Consider the following 24907-nt stretch of genomic DNA (forward strand, 5'->3'; position numbering starts at 1 on the left):
AGGAGGGTCTGCCTAGTCCAAACAGCATTCCGGGATGAATGATAAACCTGCTCTGATTTATTGGCATTTCTTTAAACCAATCACAATCGTCTCGGGCGCAATTACCGGCTAATGTCCCAAGCCAGAGAAATTGAACATGCTCGTGTTGCTCCCCCGAAATCTGCCTAAAACCTTTATGCAACACGAGGTAGGAGGACCCAAAGCAGCATAAAACATAAAACACAAAACATAAAAAACACCCACTTTAATTAAATAAACACATTCACCACCCCCCACATTTCTTTTCGGAGGACTATAAATTACTGTACTATTGTCAATTTTATGTTAATTTAAGTTAACCAGAGTTAAGTTAGTTTACTTTATTGGCCTTGCACTTGTCTTATTACATTATGTGGCTGATATAACAGTTTTATTACCAAGAGATGTATCTGGGATTAGATGATGATATCAGTAGTTGAATTGTTACAATTTCTGAACTACTGATACCATCATCTAATAACTCTGCTCTTTTCTCTGGTAGACCTTCAACAGAAGCAACATCTCCCAGTCAGCGCTGTGCCAGGCTAGTCAGTGTCTGTTTGCCTTCTACGGTGGCGAGACGTCCTATCACCGCCACCTCTTCCTTCTGCAGCTCTACAACCTGCTGATCTTCCTCTGGCTGCTCAACTTCAGCTTGGCCCTGGAGCAGTGCACCCTGGCTGGGACCTTTGCTAGTTACTACTGGGCCAGGAGGAAGCCTCAGGATATCCCATCATGCCCACTCTTCTCATCTTTCAGTAGGACTATCAGGTCAGCACAGGCTCCACATCAAGCCTGCATCTTTTATTCAAAGTTAGAAATAGCAAAGAGTCCCAATGAGCGCAGCTCTGCTTTGTCTGTCTGCAGGTATCACACAGGCACCCTGGCGTTTGGAGCTCTCATTCTCTCAGTCGCACAACTGGTCCGGATCGTATTGGAATACTTGGAGAACAAACTAAGAGGTTCACGCATACACACACACAAACAAAGAAACAGACACACAGAAAGACACACACACACACACACACACAGACACACACACACACACACACACACACACATACACACACACACACACAAAGATAGACACAGACACTCACACGTACAAGGATAAGATACACAAAGAAAGACACACACAGAAACAAAAACCCAGAAAGACACACACACACAGACACACACACACACACACAAAGATAGACACAGACACTCAAATTTACAAGGATAAGACTCACACAGAAAGACACACAGAGACGCACAAACCCAGAAAGACACACCCACACACATAGACAGACAGACACACAAACACACAAAGACACCCACACACAGACATACACACAAACACACACACTCATTTCACACCTTTATTTAAGACTCGGGAAATCAATTGAGGGAGAGGGTTATTTTCAGTGATAGTCGAGTTAGCAGTAGCTTCGATGGAGTCCATGGCTCCGAAATTAGCTAAGGGTTTCTTTGTAGTAGACCTCGTAAAGTCCGTTAATTTAGCTTTTGCAGTTTTAGTTTGCCCTTGACTTACTTTTTTCTGTGACGGCGACATTACCCTAAGCTTAATACCTCATTGAAATGGAGGTATTATACCATTTCAATTACAATATTTAAGAAGGATTTGACCAACAGGACAGCAAAGCGGGTTAACGCACATTCACTCAGATCGCCACCATACCGGAAGTTCAAAAGGAGCCATTTACAGTTGTTTTAAATTGCTAACATGCATCAGTCCAAACTGAAGTTACATTGTCAGGTCTCTTAACACAGTCTGTAAAACAGAAGTCTATGTGGACCAAACTGGTGATTTGTTTAAAGTGCATTCACACACAACACAGTCAATGACCACATTCACCAAAATCAATTAACTCTTTTCTTACTCCACCACCTGTAGATCACTTTATATCTGCAACACATTGTTTAAATGCTAATAATGCTAACACATTTTGTATATACAGTCGTGGTCAAAAGTTTTGATTATGACACAAATGTAAATTTTTATGATGGCAATTTGCATGTACTCCAGAATGTTATGTAAAGTGATCAGATGAACTGCAATTAATTGCAAAGTCACTCCTTTCAATAAAAATGAACTTTTTTTCTTAAAAAACATTTCCACTGCATTTTAGCCCTGCCGCTAAAGGACCAGCTGAAATCTTGTCAGTGATTATCTCGTTAACACAGGTGAAAGTGTTGATGAGGACCAGGCTTGAAATCACTCTGTCATGCTAGTTAAATTAGAATAACAGATTGGAAGCTTTAAAGTGAGGGTGGTGCTTGAAATCATTGTTCTTCCTCTGTTAACCATGGTTACCTGCAGAGAAACATGTGCGGTCATCATTGTGTTGCACAAAAAGGGCTACAAAGGCAAAGATATTGCTGCTAGTAAGATTGCACCTAAATCAACCATTTATCGGATCATCAAGAACTTCAAGTAGATAGGTTCAGTTGTTGTGAAGAAGGCTTCGGGGCGTCCAAGAAAGTACAGCAAGCACAAGGAACGTCTTCTAAAGTTGATTCAGCTGCGGGATCGGGCCACCACGAGTGCAGAGCTTGCTCAGGAATGGCAGCAGGCAGGTGTGAGTGCATCTGCACGCACAGTGAGGCGAAGACTTTTGGAGGATGGCCTGGTGTCAAGAAGGGCAGCCAAGAAGCCACTTCTCTCCAGGAAAAACATCAGAGACAGATTATTATTCTGCAAAAGGTACAGGGATTGGAAAAAAGCTTGTCCGGAGAAGACAAGGTGAGCGCTAACATCGGTCCTGTGTCATGCAAACAGTAAAGGATCCTGAGACCATTCATATGTGGGGTTGCTTCTCAGCCAAGGGAGTGGACTCACTCACAATTTTGCCTAAAAAACAGCCATGAATAAAGAATGGACCCAAAACATCCTCCGAGAGCAACTTCTCCCAACCATCCAAAAACAGTTAATAGACCAACAATGCCTTTTCTAGCATGATGGAGCACCTTGCCATAAGGCCAAAGTGATAACTAAGTGGCTCGGGGAACAAAACATCAACAGTTTGGGTCCATGGCCAGGAAACTCCCCATACCTTAATCCCATTGAGAACTTGTGGTCAATCTTCAAGAGGCGGTTGGACAAACAAAAAAACCACAAATTCCGACAAACTTCGAGAATTGATTTTGCAAGAATGGACTGCCATCAGTCAGGATGTGGCCCAGACGTTGATTGACAGCATGTCAGGGCAAAGGTCTTGAAAAAGAAGGGTCAACAATGCAAATATTGACTCTTCGCATAAACTGAATGTAATTGTCAATAAAAGCCTTTGACACTTAGGAAATGCTTGTGATTATGCTTCAGTATACCGTAGTAACATTTAAAAAAATATCTACAAATACGGAATGAGATAACTTTGGGAATCCAAACCTTGTGTCATTCTCAAAACTGTTGACCACGACTGTAGAATATCTTAGCAGAATATTTTCAATTGAATAAAGTAATACTCAATGCAGACAGCCCCCATATACCGCATACCACAAGTATTATACTGTAGCCTGTTTCTATTGTAATTATTCTTGCAGCTCCAGAATTTTAGGATTTGTTTGAACTTTTTATTTAATCAAAAGTAAATAAGTATGCCCAAATATAGAAAACATAAAGGATGTTGGAGCAAATATCTTATTTGTTCTTGTTCCATAAACTTTAGTACAGTCAATAAAGTATAAAGGTGTTATTCTATAATTAGAAATATTGATTTATGTGAAATAGCTTTTAAACCTTAAAGATAAAAGTTCTTTTCTGTAATGCTCCCATTTGTGAGTGCTGTTTAGGTTAGTGTGCCAATTTTTCCTGAGTGAGGGCTAGGAAGAGTTTGAGAGCTCAGATCAACTGTTTGGCTAGGGTGCATGGTGGTAATGCAAATTTGAAAAAGTGGCTTCAGTGTTGACCGATCCTCATAGCAATTCATAAAAGAGCTTTAAAGATGACTGGATTAGTTGTCAACTATTAAATTATTCTCCAAATAAGTCTAGCCACGACTTTCCACTTCTGGCATTGCGCCGGTGCGGCCGGAAATTCCGCTGGATGACATCCGTCACCTTCCTCTTTCTTTGTGTCGGCGTCCTAACCTCCGGTAGACTATTTGTCCAATCTGATTTTTTTTGGGTTGCACGAGTAACAACTTTTGAACATACACATGTTCCATAAAAACAAGTTTCTTCCCGAAGTTTTTCTCCCATCCTGGAGTGCTATTTGGACTAGCCAGGCCCTCTTCCGCAGTCTGGCAAAGCAAGACTAAGCTGTGACAGACAACGGCAGAGCAAAACAGATCCATAGTGGTTTGGAAGTTCCAGATGTATTTGGGAACGCTGCCCCTGTAGATGTACAGTAAAACCAGAAGCTGAATATGGCCAAGACATCAGTGAGTTTTTCCTTGCTGGTCGGCATTCTTCTTCAGCATTTGTATACCCGTCAGTTCCGCAAGGATTGCCTCCCCGGGTTCCTATAGTAATGTAGAAAAGTAAGTACGTTACTACTGAATTTTGGTACCAAAGTGCCGGTACTGCTGACATCCCTTAATACTACTATGAATGCTGATCTTGTACATGTTTCTCCATGTAGGCATTGACAACAGCCTGTCCAGGTTCATCATGCACTGTCTGAAATGCTGTTTCTGGTGTTTGGAAAAGGTCATACGCTACATGAACCGGAATGCTTATATCATGGTGAGTTGGAAAAGGTAGTGCCTTTTTGCCTGAGTAGTATTAACAGCAGCCGTATTCTAATGATAACTGTGTTCTCTTCTCCAACAGGTGGCCATCTATGGGAAGAACTTCTGCAGCTCAGCCAGAGAAGCCTTCTTTTTGCTGATGAGGAATGTGGTCAGGTAAAGAGGCTGGCTGTCACTCCTTCTCTCTGATCACAGCTTCTTAGTGTGGTACATTTCTGTGACATTATTATGGTCTTTATAAGAGAGGCTGCTTATGATAATTAAACTTTGTAAACATGCACGTGTGTGAGACAGGCCCGATAGATACAGCTATGGCTGTGACTGTAGCCTAGGGCTGCTCCTTAATGGAAAAAATCCTAGTCATGATTATATTGGTCAATATTGAAATCACAATTATTTATCACTATTACTCATTGACTTTTGGAAAAATGTTGCAATTAATAATCTTAACAAACATTAACCAAATCAACAGTAAAAACACAACAGACAAAATAAGAGTTTTCCTGAATTCTGATTTGTGTAATAATTAAATATTAAATTAAACGTTCAGAAAACGTATTAAATATTGACTTAATGTAAGTGATCATGGTGATATCTGTTATATCTGTGAAAAGATTTTCCCTATTAACCTGTAGTGTCCATAGAAAGTAAAATTAATGGACAAAGGAACGTCGTAGACTTGCAACAGAGAACAGTGAAGTCGATAAGAAGCACTTTTCCGGTGATGTCTGAGCGTTAAGGCCGTTTTATAGTTGAGAGGCTCCACGCAGAGCTTTCGTCGTAGCCTACGAAAGTTGCCTGAAGTTTGACGGAGAGCCTAGGTATATGTAAGGAGATAACATAGGCACAGACGAATTATTGCTAACTAAAATGCTAGTAAACATTAGTAATTAAACTAAAATAGCTAAGGTAAGTCAAAACTGCCTCCAAGCTTCTCCTGTACGGTACGGTAATTTGTATATTATGTGACAGAAAGTCGTGTAGTTATGAAGCAATCGTTAGCCTATTTGTACAAAAACGTCTGCTACGGAGGTAATAGAGCCTTTTATACATTGTTCTGTTTCTTCAGAAATAAACAATGGACAAATAGTCTTTAAACGCTTCAGATGTAAAGTTATTCACTGTCAAAGTGGCGCCAAAATGAATGGAAGTCAATTGAATGCTAACGGCGGGGGATGGCTTGTTAGCAACAAAATGGCTCCATAGGATGTACGCTTTGTGGATGTTAGCTTTCCCTCTTGGTAGTGTCTCCCCTTAACAAGGGCAGCAATGGGAAATTCTGTATTTTTCAATACTTTCCACCACTTGGGTTTCTGAGGACTTTTTATAAGTTATAGAGAAGACTTTTATGAAACTAGATCCGTTAAAAGAGTTTCTGATGCAATTTGTATTGGGCCATGTTGCATATTACCTGTACTATGATGTGTTGTCTTTTCTGTGTATCACTTAGAAGTCTAGTGGCTGTATTTTGGACGATTTGGAAAGGGTGGAGTGGGGCAATCCAAAATACAGCCAATTAATTACAATAATCAATCCGAGAGATGATAAAAGGATGAAATTCTATTTCCAGGTCCTGGACACAAATGGATTTCATTTGGCTAGGGTTCTAAGCTGGTAAAAGCTGCCTTTCACTACGAATTGATTGAAATGTCCAGGAAGGCAAAAAGAGTTTTAACTACATCAATTAAGTTTGCAGAGAGTCAGTCAGAGACATCAGTTTTGTTTCTATTTAATTGAAGAAAGTTTGCGGCCATCTAAAATTCAATGTCACGTAGACAATCAGAAAGTTTTTTTTAGAGAGCAGGTGTTACTATGACTATTCGTAATGGGTTCGGCAGTATCTCTTTAGGGAGTTGGGTGTGGAATCGGAGGGTTGCTGGTTCAAATCGAAGTATGGACCAAAGTAAAGAGTGTATTTTGGTAGCTGAAGAAATGCCAGTTCACTTCCTGGGCACTGCCAGGACCCATTCACTTTGACATCCCTCCATTTGTGCATGAATAGGTCGTGAGCACGTGTGTGTATATTTCAGGCCTGTGTGTAGTGATTTCTAAAAAAAACAGTTTGTAAATTGTAATTTCCCCACTGGGGATCACAAAACAGTATAAACTATTATAATGTAAAATTGTGTTGTCTGCATAACAATGATACAAAATGTTATGTTTTTCAGAAAATAGAGCCAAGGGTTGAAGCGTATTCAAGGAAAGTAAATGAGGACCTTATATTGAACCTTGGGGGGTTCCACATTTAAGAAGGGAGCAGGGGATGAAAAGCAATTTCCTAATGGGACAGAAGAGGTTCTGTCTTTCAGATAGGAAGCAACCATCGTAGCACTGGGCCCTGAAAAAAAATAGGTCTGGACATGTAGAGAAATTATGACTCTGTCTCTATAGGGTTGCAGTTTTGGATCGAGTGACAGACTTCCTGTTGTTTCTGGGCAAAGTGCTGATAGCAGGAGGAGTTGGTAAGTGACATCTCTTCTCTTGCAATGTTCTATGTCTCACATCAGTGTTTTACCTGCAGATCATTTCTAAATGCAATTACTGTATATGTTCCGGACAATATGATGCAGAGGAAAGAGATCAGCATGTGTGTGTGTGTGTGTGTGTGTGTGTGTGTGTGTGTGTGCCTGCGTGCGTACATGTCTGTCTGTCTGTCTGTGTGTTTTTCAGGTGTCGTTTCATTCTTCTTCTTCACAAGGAAGATTCCAATTATCCAGGAGGAGGAGCCCAACCTCAACTACTACTGGGTCCCCCTGCTGGTTAGATTCACACACACATACACACACATATGCCAGTAATCTGGAGGAATATAAATTAAATACAAACAAGCAATGACCTCGACATGGAAAAACAGAGAAATTGCATTGTTAAGACATTCCAGTTTTCGTTTTTTGTAGAATGTTATAAGCCAACAACACTAAGTTTTGGAAATGATGATGTGCTATCAATCTGTGTTGTGGTCCCTGTCAGACTGTGGTGATGGGTGCCTACCTGATTGCTCATGGATTCTTCAGCGTCTATGCCATGTGTGTTGACACGCTCTTTCTCTGCTTCTGTAAGTGAACACCATCATTACGGTTTTTAGACAGAAATAAACTAAAGTGCAGGTACTCATCTGGATCATCCAAATGGTCATTGGTACACTTAAGACGGGCCTTGACATGTGTTGGTTTAAGCAGGGGAACTTCCGTGCCATGCATGATTTCAAAACCATAACGTCTTAGTGTATTACTAACATTAACCTTGGAAACGGTGGTCCCAGCACTTTTCAGGTCATTGACCAGTTCCTCCCAAATAGTTCTGGGCTGATTTCTTATCTTTCTTAGGATCCTTGAGACCCCACAAGGTGAGATCTTGCATGGAGCCCCAGTTCGAGGGAGAATGACAATTATATTTAGCTTCTTCCATTTTCTAATGATTGCTCCAACAGTGGACCTTTTTTCACCAAGCTGCTTGGTAATTTCCCCGTAGCCCTTTCCATCCTTTTGGAGGTGTACAATTTTGTCTCTAGTGCTTTTGGACAGCTCTTTGGTCTTGGCCATGTTAGTAGTTGGATTCTTACTGATTGTATGGGGAAGTTAATTTCAGGTAACATTATTGCATATCTTGCAGTTCAGTGTCAATCGGTGAAATAGGTCAAGTTCTAACATCACTAACTAACTATACCGTTACTTTCACACAGAGCACTTCATCAACGCTACCTAACGTTGTATAGCACTAGCTAGAGTCAGCGTAACAGCGAGTAAATATCGTTAGGTTGCAAGCTAAAGCAATAACATCTATGAGTTGCAGAAATGTACAGCATATCATTGTAAAGTGCTATCAAAATAGTAAAATCGTACAAAAAATGTTGAATAAACACCTTATTGACTTTACTTGTGATGCTGAGCCGCTAGCAGCCTCAAGTCTGTTGTTAGCCAGCTTTCCCTGTTGACGCATGTGCATTAGATGAAATAGAAGTTCAATTACCTGCCCTGTGATGGCAGTGACATCATTTCAACTGTTTTTTACTCATACCCACAAACATGAATTTGTATCCACAGTGAAGAATTCATAGTTTGTAGTCGTAGAAATCATTCATGCGTTGTACTGATGCTAATGTAATTCTTGGTGGATAATATAAGATCGCGACAACATACAACACACTCATTTATTTTTTGTATGTTTTTTTGACAACTCTGGGCACACCCCTATCTTCTGCCTCAGACTCCCTGCTCTGCAAAGCTTCAGTCGGGATGAGAGCTGACAGTCAGCCCCCAGCCAGATAGCAGCCATTCACTACCATTACAGTACCAGCCCGGGGACACATCCACAGCCCCCAGCCAGCTAGCAGCCTTCCCGGTCAGCACTTAACTCCGATGCTACGGACGCTAACGGCAGTTTACTGAACCCCCGGGAAACAGACCCAGGCAGCCGAGTCAGAACAGCCACTCGTAACATTACACCTCCATTACCGGTGCCCCCCCCTTCGCTTTTAGCCATCTTTACAGTAAGCCAAATTTAACTGACAAAACAGGAATAAGGCATCAAAAGGACTACTTGTAATTTAAAGATGTGGTTGCACTGGATCTGGACGAGAAGGATAACTCTTGGAGTTGGGAGGGGTATGTCGCGATTTTGGTTTTATTTTCCATATTGTTACAGCCCTAATATATTTATATGTGGCTATGACGTGGAAAGTAAATGTTTGTTCCAAAATAGTTGTGGTTTTCAGTCTTCATTTTTGCGTAGGTGCAGCTACTTTCTTCTGTTCCTCTGCTGTCTGCAGGTCGGACCTTCGCTTGGGTGGGCCGACACACAAACACTGGCGGTCACACCAGACGCCAGCCACGTCACTTTTGTTTACTGATAGCTAGCGTTTAACTCAGGCTAATTAATTAGCTAGAAAGTGGCGAAGAGCCTTCCAAAAGAAAGCACACTAAAATGAAACGTTTCAAGTTGACCTCAGTTCACCAGTTCAGGAGGCTCTGACACACTTTCCGCACTCCGTGTTCGCAGACAGCTGTAGGCGTAGACGTGACGTCAGGCGTGTTTGTTAATTTTTATTTTTTAAGGTTCTGTGCATTGTCGGACACATGCAGCCACTTTCCTGAAACCGCTTGCGAGACTGACACAAGTCCACACGCCCACAGCGTGGATGTCGAGCCGGTCTCCACTGCCTCCACCTGCAGGTTGTCTACTGTGTGGTTTTGAATGAAAGAAAGAAAAGAGGACGCTGAATTACACGGTAGAGCCCGAGCTATACAAGATTTTTAAGGCAGATACAAATATTTGGTTATTTATATATTTTTTTAAAAGAAGAAAAAAAAAGAATCCAGAAACGCGTAACAAAACATAGATAGATTTCCCTAACATTAGTTATTTGTAGTTATTTGAGTTTTCACTGAAAAATTATGATAATAATAAGTGATATTGTCACAACAGAACAGAGGAACATCAAAATATATTAAAGTTCTGATAAAAAAAAATTATAAAAATACAAACTTGACATATGAAACTTAAAATCTTTTGAACAAAAACTCAATAAAAAAATAATCCTCAGAGTGTTTGTAGTGTGCCCTCTGGTCGACAAACTATGCACTCATAACACGGTTGACTGTCCCTTTTTATTTTATTTTTAACTGAATTAATTTTTTTTTTAATCGTACATTATAAATTATGATAAGATAGCAATATGGGCCCGCCAGTATATTGGCTCTATAACTTAGCTCTTTTTATTTTTTTGACACATAGTTTAGGCGGCAGGCGGGTTTTGCTACTGCGGGCGCCTTAACTGCAAAGTGCTGCGTGAAACCCTGCTATTACTCAAATAATAATAAAAATCACATACTGATGCACTGTGATGGGTTTAAATGGGTTCACTCTTTCGTCCAACAGCATGTATTAAAATGTCTTTTTTCTCTCCAAATAATGCCTGTCTACATGTTCAGTTAATACTTTGGTTAAATTTTTCCACCTGGTAGAACATAATTTTAATCATTGAGGGAAGCCTGTGCTCTTTGCATGCATGTGTCTATCTACCAACACTAACGAACCCTTTTTGTCTCTATTTCATTTTAAATCACCCTGCTATCTACTTCCCATCCATTCATCTTCATTTGACCTTTGTCCTTAAACTTTAACTCCCTTGACTTCCTCCACCTCTATCGAACCCATCCATCCACCCGTTAATCATCATCCATCCATCCATCCCTGCTTTTTCTGCCATGCTTCCATCCGATCCATGTATCGGTCCAACAAGGCGATGACTTGGAGAGGCACGATGGGAGTTCAGGAAAACCTTTCCTCATGTCCCCAGAGCTGCACAGAATTTTGGGGAAATCCAGTCAGTAACCTTGATATGCAATCCTCTTGTCCTGTCCCTGAGCAGCCGGTGCTGAGTGGTCCATGCTCTCCGTTACACTACACAGGGCTGACAGGTCTGGCTGCTAAGCAACATGTGGATGCACAGGAATAGCATTCCTCTTGATAACCACTAGGCAACAGTGACAGCACATGTCAGACAGGTATGGAACCAATAGTAAAGTCAGAATCAAAGACTTCCAGTTCCCTTCCAGTTGCAGTTGGTCTGAAGTCATGTTCAAGCCCTGAAATGAGTCAGTGAGAAGAACCTTGTTTTGTATTCAGTTCAGTTCAGATTCAGTTCATGTGTTTGAAAAAGCCTCTTTTGAATGTGTAATTGTACTTTTTAATTTGTTGTGTGTTTTGGATAACTGTTTGAAAAAATGTTCGGCAAAAAATTGAAAATGTGTAAAAATCAGTTTGTACCAAAAGTTCCACCTAAAGTTTCAAATTTTTTATACACCTTGTTCCTTTTATAAGATGGACTGATTTTTTATTGGGTCTTTGTTTTTTTATTCATAAAGCTGATTCAATTAAAGTATAAAAAAATTACAGTACATTCAGTCTTTTCCTTAAGCACCAGTGTCAAACTCCAACGTAAACACGTAAACGTAGAAATAACTGACCAAAAAAATAATTTGTAGTTCCAGAATTTAGTGGGAATGATTTGTTCTAAGGTTTTTTTCTGTTCTCCATGAATACATTATGTTGGATTATATCTTTTAACATGTAAAAAAATGCTTGTTCTATGTCTACTGCAAACACATGATAGTTAGAAAGATAGAGAGATAGATATATAGATACTTTATTCATCCCCGAGGCAAAATTCAAGGTCTCAGTAACTTACAGACATCACACACAACGTACACCATTCCTGCAGGAAATGCATTTTCTAGTAATTTCTTGCAGCACTGAAGCAATCCTGGAAGTGGAACAACAAGGATATAGACTACTTCTATGTTAACTAAACATGTTCCAGAATAAGTGACGTGAAGTCTAACAACCAGCAGAGCTGACAGAAAACTGTTTCTACACTGACAATCAAAGTAAAAGTAAAATACCCCTATATCCAAATATTGACTATTGAATTGAATGTGATACAGATGATTGTGTATCCACTTTCAGGGGAACCATGACAATACAAACCCATTTTACAATAATAATTGAAATCATACCTTTATTAACTCTGCAAGGGAAATTACAATGTCTTTACTCTGGTGGTGGAATACACATTACACAGGCTTGAAATACACACACTTGCTTAGTATCTCTACAAGCACTCAGAGTGAGGGTTGCTGACAATTGACAGGCACCCAGTTCACGGTCCAGTGCCTTGCTCAAGAGCACCTTGGCAGTGCCCAGAAGGTGGCACTTATCCAACTACCAGTCCACCACCATCATGTGGTCCATATAGGGAGTTGAACCAGCAAACCAGTTCCCAACCCCACTCCATACAGACTGAGCAACTCCCACCTGAATTTACAAAGTCAGACAGAACTATGCACGCATTAAGCACAAGCACTTCTTTCTCTTGTAATGGAATGATGGTTTATGCTCGATTAATAAATTACTAAATAAGCAGTGTTAAAAATACTGATACACAGTCAACAGTGATCCGTATTGTAACGGTACTTTGTTGTTAGCTGTTAATGATAAATGTACCAGTTGATCCTGAGATGTGTAACAAGTGTTCTGCTTGCATCAGTGCATTTTGGAGCAGCTGTTGTGCCAAAATGCACATCACTTTAAACAGAACCTTCTCAATCTGCAGTAAGTCAGGGCTCACCATCAGCAAGGAAACCCATTGGTGTAAAATCTTCAACCTACAGACTCTCATATTAGGTCTGCAATTAGAGACATTTGTCTGGCTTCCTCCTTCCTTCTCCTACGTTTTCTTAAGCCAAACTAACTCAACTATTTAAACTGTCATTCCAACATTCAGCCAGTAGGTGTCACTTTGTGGCTGCAAAAAGCAGGACTCTGCCTTTCATTAGGAAGCTTCAACTGCTTCTGCTCTACTTCTACTTCTGCAGAGTGTTGATGGAACCACTGCTACTGTTACAGTACTAGAGCCATACCTGAATATAGACTGGATATTATATGAGACTATGAAGATGTTTCTTACTGTGAAATGCATCGTGCTCGACTGTGTAGAATGAGTTTGTCAGATCCATACTGCACATGATGGTGTCTGTTATGAATCAACGTGGATCTGAAACAGGGTTTTACTATCAACTCCACTGAAGTGAAAGCATTTCCAATTTTGTCGCAGTTTTTACCCATTGCCTTAATTTAATTCCCAACCAAATCAAATAATCCTGTTTTTGTGGTAGCCAAAATTTAATTTTAAAGATTATTTTTAGGCTTTTATTTGAATGGGGAGAGAGGGGGACAGAAAAGGACCGCAAGTTGGAGTCAGACCCAGGCCCACTGCGTCTATAAATGCTGTAATGTGTACAAGGTGAGCTAACCTGGCCAAACAAATATCATTTTAATTTGTCATGTTTTTTATTTTTGATGTGAGGCTTGATTTAGAGTACATATAAAGACGTTTGCAGTATGAAGATATGCTATTTGTACCATGGGAAGCAGCAGTAACAGCTGCTAGTCGATAGGTAGCCTACCGGCTGCACAGACCAATCAGAGCCAAGAATTCAGATTGTGCCTGTGCAGTCAGAATGGAGAGAGAGGTAAAAAGAAAGAGGGGAGAAGAGTTCCAGGACAGAGAAACAGCTGAGACTGAGAGCAGCGTGTTGGACGGATCCACAGGGCTCGGGGTCCAGCCAATCAGAGCCCACAGTAGTTGGGACCATGCCAGTGAGACGAGGCCATGTGGCGCCCCAAAACACTTTCCTGGACACCATCATCCGCAAGTTTGAAGGACAGAGTAAGTACAAGGGTCCGTCATATCAGTGTTTGACTTCACCACTAACATTAGGATACATTTTAAATATAACTGGATTATTGCATTCTATACAGGTGGTATGTAACTAAGTATAATTACTCAAGTACTGTACACATTTAATGTACTCGTACTTTACTTGAGTCTTTTCTTTTCCTGCCACTTTCTACTTCTACTTTGCTACATTTCAGAAAGAAATACATTCATTTGACAGCTTTAGTTACTTTACACATTAAGATTTCTACACACAAACACGTAGTTGATAAAATCTGATTATTATAATTGAAACTAGCAAGAATATACCGACCTACATGCTGTCCAGCTGAAATGATTACACACAACTGCTTGGATCCCTTTACACTTTCTAAAATGTGAGGATGTTTCTGCAGAAGATTAACTTTTAGTATTTAAGTAAGTTTACCTGATAATATTTACATACTTATAACATGTTCAATGCTGGACTTTAACTTGTAATAGAGTAGTTTTACAGTTTGGTATGAATACTTTTCCCGACACTGCTGAGGAGAAACAAGATGTATTTGTGTTTTAGGACATATTAACTGTTTAAATGCAATTACAAACAGATGAGTAATCCGTAAATAATAATTAGTAAAATGCTATCATGGCAGAGCATTCTGAAAAAAAAGGGCCAATAAAATCATTTAGTAGAGCCTGCGCTGTCTCCTAAACATGTCTACATGGAATTTTTTTTTTTTTTACAAATTGATATATTTGCTGCCACGATTTTTTCTATTTTTTGCACACATGAACCATAACAAAACAACACAAATTGCCATTACCAAACATATATTTTTCATTGGCACCTATAGCACACTGCGCATCACCACAAGCCTGTAAACATAGAGACTTCAAAGAAGACGATGGAGAGCATTGCAGAGCTTGGGAGCGCTTTCAAAATTAAATTGTGAACATGGTGAATCGAGATTGCGATTTTATAATGATTAATCCTGATGGCCTAGTTCCTACATCAATACATTTATTTGCCACATGAAATCAAAGGTTTACAGAGGGGGGGTTCTTGTCAACATCTATGTGTTTTCAAGCATGAACGTTTAGGGGGGTATGTTCTACAGAGAGCAGAATATACTTTTATAAGGGTTTCATGATAGAGGATGATAAGGAGTAGGACAGAATATGGAGGAATATTAAAACTATGTCACCTGATGTGAGAGTTTGCCTCCTCAGTTCAAGATTAATCATTGCTTCTGTTGGACTATCTCCAGGTTATTTAGACTTGGTCTGAAAGACACTCCAAAGTGTTGGAAATGTAAGACAGAGGATAGTCAATTACTATCCTATGGTCCATTGATAAGGTTCAGGAATTTTTAACTGGGATGAACAATAAACTACTGTCAAATTGCAGGGACCCGGGTTCTATTCAGCCCAAGATACCAACTTCTGCCTTCTAACAGCAAAGTTAGAGTCCCTTGGTTTAGATACAATAGGCTCAAGAACTCATTCATACATCATTCTATCCAGTTAACAAACCGAAATCTGCTCACAGTTTTTTACGATTGCTCTAACAATTATTTCAGTATTTTTAACAATTTTCCTAAACTCTTAATGGACCAACACAAACATCACACAACTACCAAAACGTTATGCTCAAAATCACATATTGAAAACTAAACTCCAACACAATTTTTTTAAACACAATAATAATACACTAACACAACACACTATGTCTACCAAAACACTGCATGCAAAACATGTGTTAAAATCACACAATTCTTAACACATGTTCTTGACCAATGTCCTAAAAACACTGACATCAGGTGGAAATACTGAAACTGCATTATTTTATAAATGTCAGGTCTGCCCTTAGATAATAGCATATTGTATTGACCATAGATTGTGTTTTACACTGCAGTTTCTCTTGAAGCCTCTCTACATTTTTTTGTTTGGTTTAGTAATGCATACATTTAGTTTCTCTTGCTGTAGAAATTCAATACAAAAATGAATAGAATATGTCACTGCCCAATGTAAGGCGAGTGCAGATTTGAGTCACACATGCATCACTTCGCAACATGTAGCCTACAAGATGCTAACGAGAGACTTCTGTAATGTCAAAATAGTAAAAATGGACCAACTTAACGAAGTAAGTTCACTTCTGGCTACTAGCTAGTAATCAAACAACAAGGTTGTCAGTTGAATGGAGATTTGAGCTAACGTTAGCAATCAAACAATCATTGATAGCTAAAACAATTTTTAAATAATTCCCATCTTTTGTTATTAATTATAATGAGAAAAGTTTATCATTGCATGGATTTTAAAAATTTCAGTATGACACGTTATGTCGTAAACGTTTAAATCTGAGTTGATTGCACTCGACTCACATTGGGCAGAGACAGAATATACGGTTTAAAAAAAACAACTCTGAAACAGAGACAGAATTGTCCTGGTACGTCTTCCTTTACCTCGTGCAAGAATTTTTCTTACCACCTTTTTGTTCGTCTTTACGGTATTGTTTTTTTCCACAAAAAATCTTCCCAAATAGCTCCTCTTTTCATGTATGGACTACTTTAACATACCAGCATCATGTTTGCATGAACAAACAAGGAATGTGACTTTGCTTACTGTAATCCTTGCTGTTAAAGTACAACAATTACTATTTACTGTAACATATAAAGAATACTGTAAAAAAAGATGGTCATGCGATTGAAAGAACACCCCCTGGGTGTGTTTCCTAGATGGTAATCAGTTGTGATTGATCTATTTGCATAACTTCCATCAGCTGTTTCTCTCATTTACAGTAACAATGGGATTCTGTAAAATGCATTTTCAATTTACAATATGAACAGCTGTTCACTTGGACTTTAGCCTGTAAGTTAGGTTTAGAACTAGTACTGTCAAACAATTAAAATATTTAATCAAAATTAATCACACTCACATTTTAATCTAGTCTAAATGTCCCTTCATTTATTTTTGTCCTATTACTTTTGTCATTGTAATGCTCTTATCAACATGGAAAAGTGGATTGGCTTGCTTTGTGCAAATGTTTTTTTTAATTGAAAACAGGGGTATCAAGTGGTATTTCTGACTGGACGTGCTGCAATGATAGCTCAGTTTGCAACAACAAAACACACAGATAAACAGATGATCTTGTCAATGGAACCATTTTGGCAATTTTTAAAAAGTAAAAACTTCCCATTAAGAATCTTATGGCGTCCATTTCGGCATCTCATGCTTGCCATCAACTTAAAACGTAACGTTAAACGTAACGTTACTACTCTTTGGTCAAAATACGTGCGTGCGGCGGGTCTGTGGTTTTGTTTCTGGTCTAATTAGTTTCAGTGTGGTGTTGTAGTTTTTCTAACGTTACTAGTAGAAAAAAAACTACAAACTTTGCTAGGCCAAACAGAACGTTAATCTCGCGATAAACAAATTGACACTGTTAAAATAGGATTGCGTTAACGGCGTTTATAACGCATTTAATTGACTGCACTAACTAGAACATGATGTTATCTGTTCTGACATAGTGTGAAAGCATTTACAAATTTGTAAATTTGCCAACACATTAAGAAAACACAGCATATTAAGAAAACATACATTATAAAAACATTCAACAATTCAAATACAAATTGTCCCTTCCCTAATCTCTCCTTTCTTCTCTATTCTCTGCCTACACAGATCGAAAGTTTGTCATCGCCAATGCACAGGTGGAGAACTGTGCCATTATTTTCTGTAATGACGCTTTCTGCGGGATGTGTGGTTACACCAGGGCTGAGATCATGCAGAAGCCCTGCACCTGCAGCTTCCTGTATGGACCTCACACCAAGAGAACAGCGGTGGCCCAGATGGCTAAAGCTCTTCTTGGAGCAGAGGAGAGGAAGGTGGAGCTTTCTCTCTACACTAAAGATGGTATGATCCTGTCAACTCAGATTTTCACAGATTCAGTCCTCATGTAGATATGTTTTTCATTGTCCAACTTATCTTGAGACCAGATAACTTTAATTATCAGACGTCACACAGCTCCCTCTGGAGTTACTTTTTAACATAACGCAGTAGAACTCCACAACACCTGGAGACTTTATACAGTTCTCTCATATCTTAGTCGCAAAAAACTGGTGTTGTATCACATTTCAATTTTAAAGGAAAACAAATTGGCAAGGCAACCATCAAGTGACATAAGGCTAAAACAAGAGTTTGTTGTTGTTTACCGAAGTATGTTGCTTTTTATCTATCATTAATGAGATTGTTTGTCATTGACCACCAAATCTAAGCTTTATCTCATCAGCCCATTTCACTTCCAAACTGTCGTATTATGATTATGATATATCATTATATATTATTATATGATTCATTTTTACTTTATTTTACTTTAGTTGTTTTGGTAATGGTTTGCCGATCTCTTGCCTACCTCCCTCTCCAGTCTTGATTCTTTTATTAGCGCTGTACAAAATCTTTGCCATTGTTGTAACATGTCATGTTTGGGGCCAGTTTTGGAATCCCAGACAGGTCCAAGACTGGGCCCTGGAATAAAAGCGCCCGCTATGATGTAGCAAAAGCAGGGCCGTTTGTGGGTTAATGCGGGCGGGGCTGAGTGTAGAGTAATAGGAGACAGATTAGAGGAGAGATCTAAACACAGGCATGGCTTTACAGAATAAATGGGTCATGCAATGCAAAATTAAACCATATCCATATAAACAACATTGATTTGTTTGTGGAGAGGCAGCGGATGCGAGGACATTAGGTGCACTAGTGCGACCTAGGAAAAATGTTGGTCGCACCCTAGAGCCCTGTGAGCTAACAGACACTAACTAGCACCCTAGAGCCCTGAGAGCTACCATACACTAACTAGCACCCTAGAGCCCTGTGAGCTAACAGACACTCACTAGCACCCTAGAGCCCTTTTGAGCGAACAGACACTAACTAGGACCCTAGAGCCCTTTGAGCTACCAGACACTAACTAGCACCCTAGAGCCCTGTTAGCTAACAGACACTAACTAGCACTGGTCACTGCTGTTGTCTGAAAAACAACACAGACGGGACAAAATATATCTGTTTTCCTCACGTTACTCTGTCTCCTGTGAAAGTCTATATCTAGTAATTAAGCTGCGCGGTACAACTCTGGAAACAACTCTGACTGGCACATGATCAGACAGTGGTTTACGGAGCGGAAGATTGGCTTTTGGAACAGGAACGTTCTATGAAATTACACATTTTAAATATTGCTCAATCACACAAATTTGATCGTGGGAAGCCAAAATCATGATCTTGATTAAAATTTGATTCATTTTGTAGCCCTAACTGAACCATTTACTGGCCTGAAACCAGCTGTTCTTATTTGATGTGTATGAAAGTGTGCTCCGTAGCATTTAAATGATCAAGTCGATTGGGTCCTGATAATATAAAGGGGTCATGCCTGTGTATTCAAATTATACCAATCTATTATGTCCATGAAAGCAGTGTTACCCAAAAGAAGTGCATTAAAGTAAAATATATAGAGCAGTGTTTTCCAAAAATTTCAGTAGCAGCATCTCAGCAGCTGGCTGCAGTGGTAAATTTGCGTTTACTGTTAAGCCTGTATGCAAGCCAAACTTAGCCAGGCCCACAACGTTTGAGGTTGGGAAGTTTGGTCTAGACTTGAAACCATTGTGGACCAATTAGGCTCGAACAAGAGCTGTTTGGACCAAAGAAATTGTCAGGGCAGGCTTTATACGATGATCGACAGATAATTAACAGTAACAGTCAACCAAGTCACCAAAGAGTGCTTGGGTTGAATTTGAAAGGTGGCTGCCGCTGGTGAATTGAGATGTGTAGATTCCGACATTGCGTCTGTTATAAAAGATATCGACAACACATTCATTTTATAATCCTTTACACGAACCAGCTGATGGTTTTGCTGCGCCTCAGTTGTTCAAATGGCAGAGGTAGATTGATCAATAGATAGACAACGTTTCTCAAAGTCAAGGATCCTTTATTTGGTAGGACTGGTCCTTCCACGTTGGGTTCTTCAGAGGCTAGGCTCCTCTGTTGCATTTGGATAACACGTAAATGGAACAGGCTAGCAAGTGCGCGTCATTTGTGTACGCTGCATTTCAAACCACTGGATGAAATGGTTGTGGAACCAATTGTGGAACTGTGCTGTTCAATTTTTTGTTGCGATGGAGAAGGTGAATCAGCGTCAGTCTGCTTACAGGAGGAGAATCTACTGTCGGCAACTTTGCCCACAACGTGCGATGGTAGGTAACATAGGCTATGATGGAAACAAGAGTCGATATCTCTTATTTATCCCTTGTCAATAAATTAAAAACACGAGAGTTTTGTTTGTAGTTGTCATAAAACTTACTGGTAAGGAGAATTGCATTCATTAATCTTACTAACATTAGCTTACAGTAGCTAACAGTTTACATAAGCCTTCATACATGTAACATTAGCTTATTGTTCAAACAAAGGCAAAATATGATCAGCCACTACAAGGTGAACGCTAACAGCTAATGAGCTACCATATGAAGGTAAAATAGTATTGTAGACACACAAGCTTCAACCAACATATGAAAAGTCATAATGACAAAACCATTGATAAACACTAAGGAGGAGCGAGTACAGCATTATCTGTATCTGTATCTGTTTACGACATGAATTATCTGTATTTGTACTCAGACTGGGCGGGGCCTAACCCGGAAGTGGACAGAGTTGAATCCGGAAGTGGGTTGGGTTGTCTTGAAATGGGCGGGGCTTTAACCAGTATGTTATTTTAAGCATTCAATTGATATGGGTTGATCAGGAATTGTTATATTAATTGCTGATTAGAAAACTATATACATGACAGCATCGAGTTTTAGATCAATGGTGTTGTCATGGTAACAAACAAACTATACACAGAACACGTTTTGCAACAATGAATACAATGTGTGTGTGTGAGTGAGCCGAGTCGCGGTTGGCTGAGGAGTTGTGTTCAATCCGAGCACAGATATTGACTCGTATTACTCTTTTAATACTTGTACTCGGCAAAAGTGCTTTATCCGTTCCGGATACTCGTTTCAGCCGAGTACTCGGCTCATCCCTAATAAACACCCCCTAACACAGTAAAGGTAGGTGTTAGTGTGTTAAATGGTCATCATCTGTCAGATAAGACCAGGATGAAGAAATAACACCACTACTGTTACATAAAGTTATTTCATGTTATGGTATGCTTAAATATACAATTGTAATGTTACCAGGAGAGGATAACTACTAGACTAACCTAATATTACCAGGACAGGTTGGATAACTGCTGTACTAACCTAATGTTACCAGGATAGGTTGGATAACTACTGGACTAACCTAATGTTTCCAAGACAGGTTGGAAACTGTTTTTGAACTGTAATGTCCTCATCTTCACGGAAACATGGTTAAACAGTTAGCGGGACGCCACATATTCCGGGCGGATAGAATATTAAAGGGCTCCGGTAAGACCAGAGGTGGTGGATTTTGCATTTACATTAACAAAGCTTGGTGCACAAACTCTGCTTTTGTTTGGAGACATTGTTCAGCTAACCTTGAGTTTCTCATGGTTAAATGTAGACCGTTCTATCTACCACAGGAGTTCACTTCCACCATTATCACTGCAGCCTACATTCCCCCGGATGCTGATGCCAAGTTTGCTATGAAAGAACTTCACGCAGCCATCAGTGAAGAACAGACCATTCACCCAGAAGCTGCGATTATTGTTGCGGGTGAATTTAATCATTCAAACTTGAAGTCAGTGCTACCGGAATTTCACCAGCATGTTTCCTGTCACACCAGAGGAAACAAAATTTTACGTCGCGACACCCCTCCCCCACCTGGGACAGTCAGATCACCTTTTTCTGTTCCTCACCCCCAAATATGCACCTCTCATCAATCGTATGAAGTCATCAGTGTAGACCATAAAGGTGTGGCCTGCGGGAGCGGATTTATCACTTCAAGAAAGGTTTCTACAAACAGACTGTAGTATGTTTGCTTCTCAAGCCACCAGTGGCTCTCACACGGACATTGACTGCTACACCTCCTCTGTACTGGATTATATTCATACCACCATTGACAATGTAACAACCCAGACGCAGATCACCACATACCCAAATCAGAAGCCATGGATGAAGAGGAAAGTGTGACTCCTATTGAAGACAAGCAATACTGCCTTCAGATCAGGAGATGCACAAGCCTATATCACATCCAGAGCAAATCTGAAAAGGGGGATCAAAGAGGCCAAGCACTGCTACAAGCTTAAGATAGAGGGACACTTTTCCAACATGGACCCTCAACGCATGTGGCAGGGCATTCAGGCCATCAGTAACTATAAACCCACTCACTCCACCCGCATCCACTGATGTCAACTTCCTGAACGAGTTGAATGACTTCTATCCTCGCTTTGAAAGAGACAACAGAAAGACTGCCACCAAGCTCAAATCCTCAGCTGACCATTTGACAATCACACTCTCCTCCAAAGATGTCTGCAAGGCACTGAGCAGGATCAGCACGCACAAGGCTGCTGGACCAGACAACATCCCTGGATGTGTACTCAGTGCATGTGCGGAGCAGCTTGCTGGGGTTTTTACGGACATTTTCAACCTGTCTCTTGCCCAAGCAGCTGTAACAACATGCTTTAAATGCACTTCTATTATGCCAGTGCCAAAACACTCCAGCCAGAAGTGCCTTAACGACTACCGCCCTGTAGCACTCACGCCCATAGTAATGAAGTGCTTTGAGCGGCTGTTCCTGGCACACCTAAAAGACTTGCTACCATCCACATTGGACTCACACCAGTTTGCCTACCATAGCAACAGGAGCACAGAGGATGCCGTTTCCATGGCACTGCACTCTGTGCTCACACATTTGGACAAAAACAACAGTTATGCACGAATGCTGTTTGTTGACTTCAGCTTAGCATTGAACACTGTCATCCCGGCTAAGTTAATAACCAAACCTGGGCATCAACACCTCCATGTGCAACTGGATTTTGGACCTTTTGACTAACAGACCCCAGAATCTGTCCCTCTTCACCATCGATTGCAGGCCTGTGTACTAATCAAATTCCAACATCAAGTTTGTGGACGACACTACGGTGATTGGTCTCATCAGCAACAACGATGAGACTGCTTGTAGGAAGGAGATCAAGCACCTGGCCACATGGTGCAATGAAAATAACCAGCTCCTCAACACCACCAAAACGAAGGAGCTCATTGTGGACATCAGAAAAGACTCAAGAGGCACGCACAACACCATCCACATCAGTGGAATGGCTGTTGAGCGTGTCTCCAGTTTCAAGTATCTGGGGATCCACATCTCGGCGGACATATCCTGGTCAACCAATACCTCCTGCCTGGTCAAGAAAGCTCACCAACGCCTTTTCTACCTGAGGACACTGAGGAAGAATCAGCTTTCCTCGACTATCCTGGTGAACTTCTGTTGCTGTGCAATAGAAAACATCCTCACCAACTGTGCAACAGTGTGGTATGGGAGCTGTTCTGTTTTAGAGTGCGAAGCACTGCAGGTGAAAAACCGCCCAGCGCATCACTAGGACTACACTACCCGCCATCCAGCTCGCAGCATCCTTAAGAACTACTCTCACCCAGCCCACAGACTGTTTTTTCTCCTGCCCTCCGGCAGTCACTGCAACAGTTTTTTCCCCAGAGCTGTCTTTTTATTGAAATCTAATCCTCATTGATCCCACTCCCCTCATATACTGATAGACTCTCCTCTCCCTCCTCACACCTGCCTCCATTTTGTTATCTGCAATACTATAATGTTCCCATGCACTGCTGACTGTTATTATAGTAACAACTGTTTATATCTGCATCTTGCACTACTTACCTTGACTGGTATATCAGTTTGCACTGCTGACTGTTTATTTACAGTACCAATTGTTCACATATACATCTGCAATACTGTACTTTTACTGTAATCTGCAATTACTTTCCACTGCACTTTAATTTGGATAGCTTCTGTCCAAAATGTATTGGTACTACCTTAAATCCATTGTTATAATGCTCATTATAGCCTAACTTCTTATATACAGTGAGGAAAATAATTATTTGAACACCTTGCTATTTTGCAAGTTCTCCCACTTAGAAATTATGGAGGGGTGTGAAATTGTGATCGTAGGTGCATGTCCACTGTGAGAGACATAATCTAAAAAAAGAAATCACAATGTATGATTTTCTAACTATTTATTTGTATGATACAGCTGCAAATAAGTATTTGAACACCTGTCTATCAGCTACAATTCTGACCATCAAAGACCTGTTGTTAGTCTGCCTTTAAAATGTCCACCTCCAATCCATTTATTATCTTAAATTAAATGTACCTGTTTGAGGTCGTTAGCTGCATGAAGACACCTGTCCACCCCATACAATCAGTAAGAATCCAACTACTAACATGGCCAAGACCAAAGAGCTGTCCAAAGACACTAGAGACAAAATTCTACACCTCCACAAGGCTGGAAAGGGCTAAGGGGAAATTACCAAGCAGCTTGGTGAAAAAAGGTCCACTGTTGGAGCTATCGTTAGAAAATGAAAGAAGCTAAACATGACTGTCAATCTCCCTCGGACTGGGGCTCCATGCAAGATCTCACCCAGCTTGTATACCTAACGAGTTATTAATTAAACAGCTAGCATCTGAATATAATTATTCAGTTAGAAGCTTCCTGTGTAAAGACCATAAAATTTGATGGAAAAAGTAGACATTGAAAAACAGTTTACATTATATACACACCTAAAAACTTAAAGACACAGACAAAGCAGTTCATTTAATGCTTTTATTTTTTGAATGGCAATATCAAATATAGCAAATAATCTATCTATCTAGCTAAAACTATCTTTGGCCTCTGTCTCCCTGCTCACTTGTCTTTTGGGGGTGGCAGTAGCTCAGTCTGTAGGGAGTTGGGTTGGGAACCAGAGGGTCGACGTACGGACCAAAGTAGAGGTGCCACTTCAACTCCTGGCCACTGCCAGGTGCCCTTGAGCAA

The 24907-nt window shown here is 40.2% G+C and overlaps 2 protein-coding genes across 3 annotated transcripts in view; both read left to right on the plus strand.

Annotated features, from left to right (window-relative positions):
- The window catches only part of LOC117954078 (choline transporter-like protein 5-A), a 44630-nt gene extending 25196 nt beyond the window's left edge, over window positions 1-19434 (plus strand). Inside the window, exons 15-24 of one of the 2 annotated variants that reach the window (XR_004658731.1) lie at window positions 521-789; window positions 886-980; window positions 4604-4707; window positions 4795-4868; window positions 7104-7174; window positions 7383-7471; window positions 7683-7767; window positions 10954-11268; window positions 13877-13886; window positions 19425-19434. Coding sequence is in view for 1 of the 2 variants with exons in the window: in XM_034887565.1 (XP_034743456.1) it covers window positions 521-789; window positions 886-980; window positions 4604-4707; window positions 4795-4868; window positions 7104-7174; window positions 7383-7471; window positions 7683-7767; window positions 10954-11045 (879 nt within the window). In the remaining variant the exon portion in view is untranslated. Of the gene's footprint in view, window positions 1-520; window positions 790-885; window positions 981-4603; window positions 4708-4794; window positions 4869-7103; window positions 7175-7382; window positions 7472-7682; window positions 7768-10953; window positions 11599-13876; window positions 13887-19424 lie in introns of those variants that run through there. The other variant, XM_034887565.1, reaches the window with a different exon arrangement.
- LOC117954060 (potassium voltage-gated channel subfamily H member 6-like) overlaps window positions 13866-24907 on the plus strand; it is an 82845-nt gene continuing 71803 nt past the window's right edge. The window contains exons 1-2 of the mRNA XM_034887530.1: window positions 13866-13941; window positions 17608-17838. Of these exons, the coding sequence (XP_034743421.1) occupies window positions 13866-13941; window positions 17608-17838 (307 nt within the window). The remainder of the gene's footprint in view (window positions 13942-17607; window positions 17839-24907) is intronic.

Source organism: Etheostoma cragini, chromosome 12, assembly GCF_013103735.1.
Source record: "Etheostoma cragini isolate CJK2018 chromosome 12, CSU_Ecrag_1.0, whole genome shotgun sequence".
Classification (NCBI taxonomy): domain Eukaryota; kingdom Metazoa; phylum Chordata; class Actinopteri; order Perciformes; family Percidae; genus Etheostoma; species Etheostoma cragini.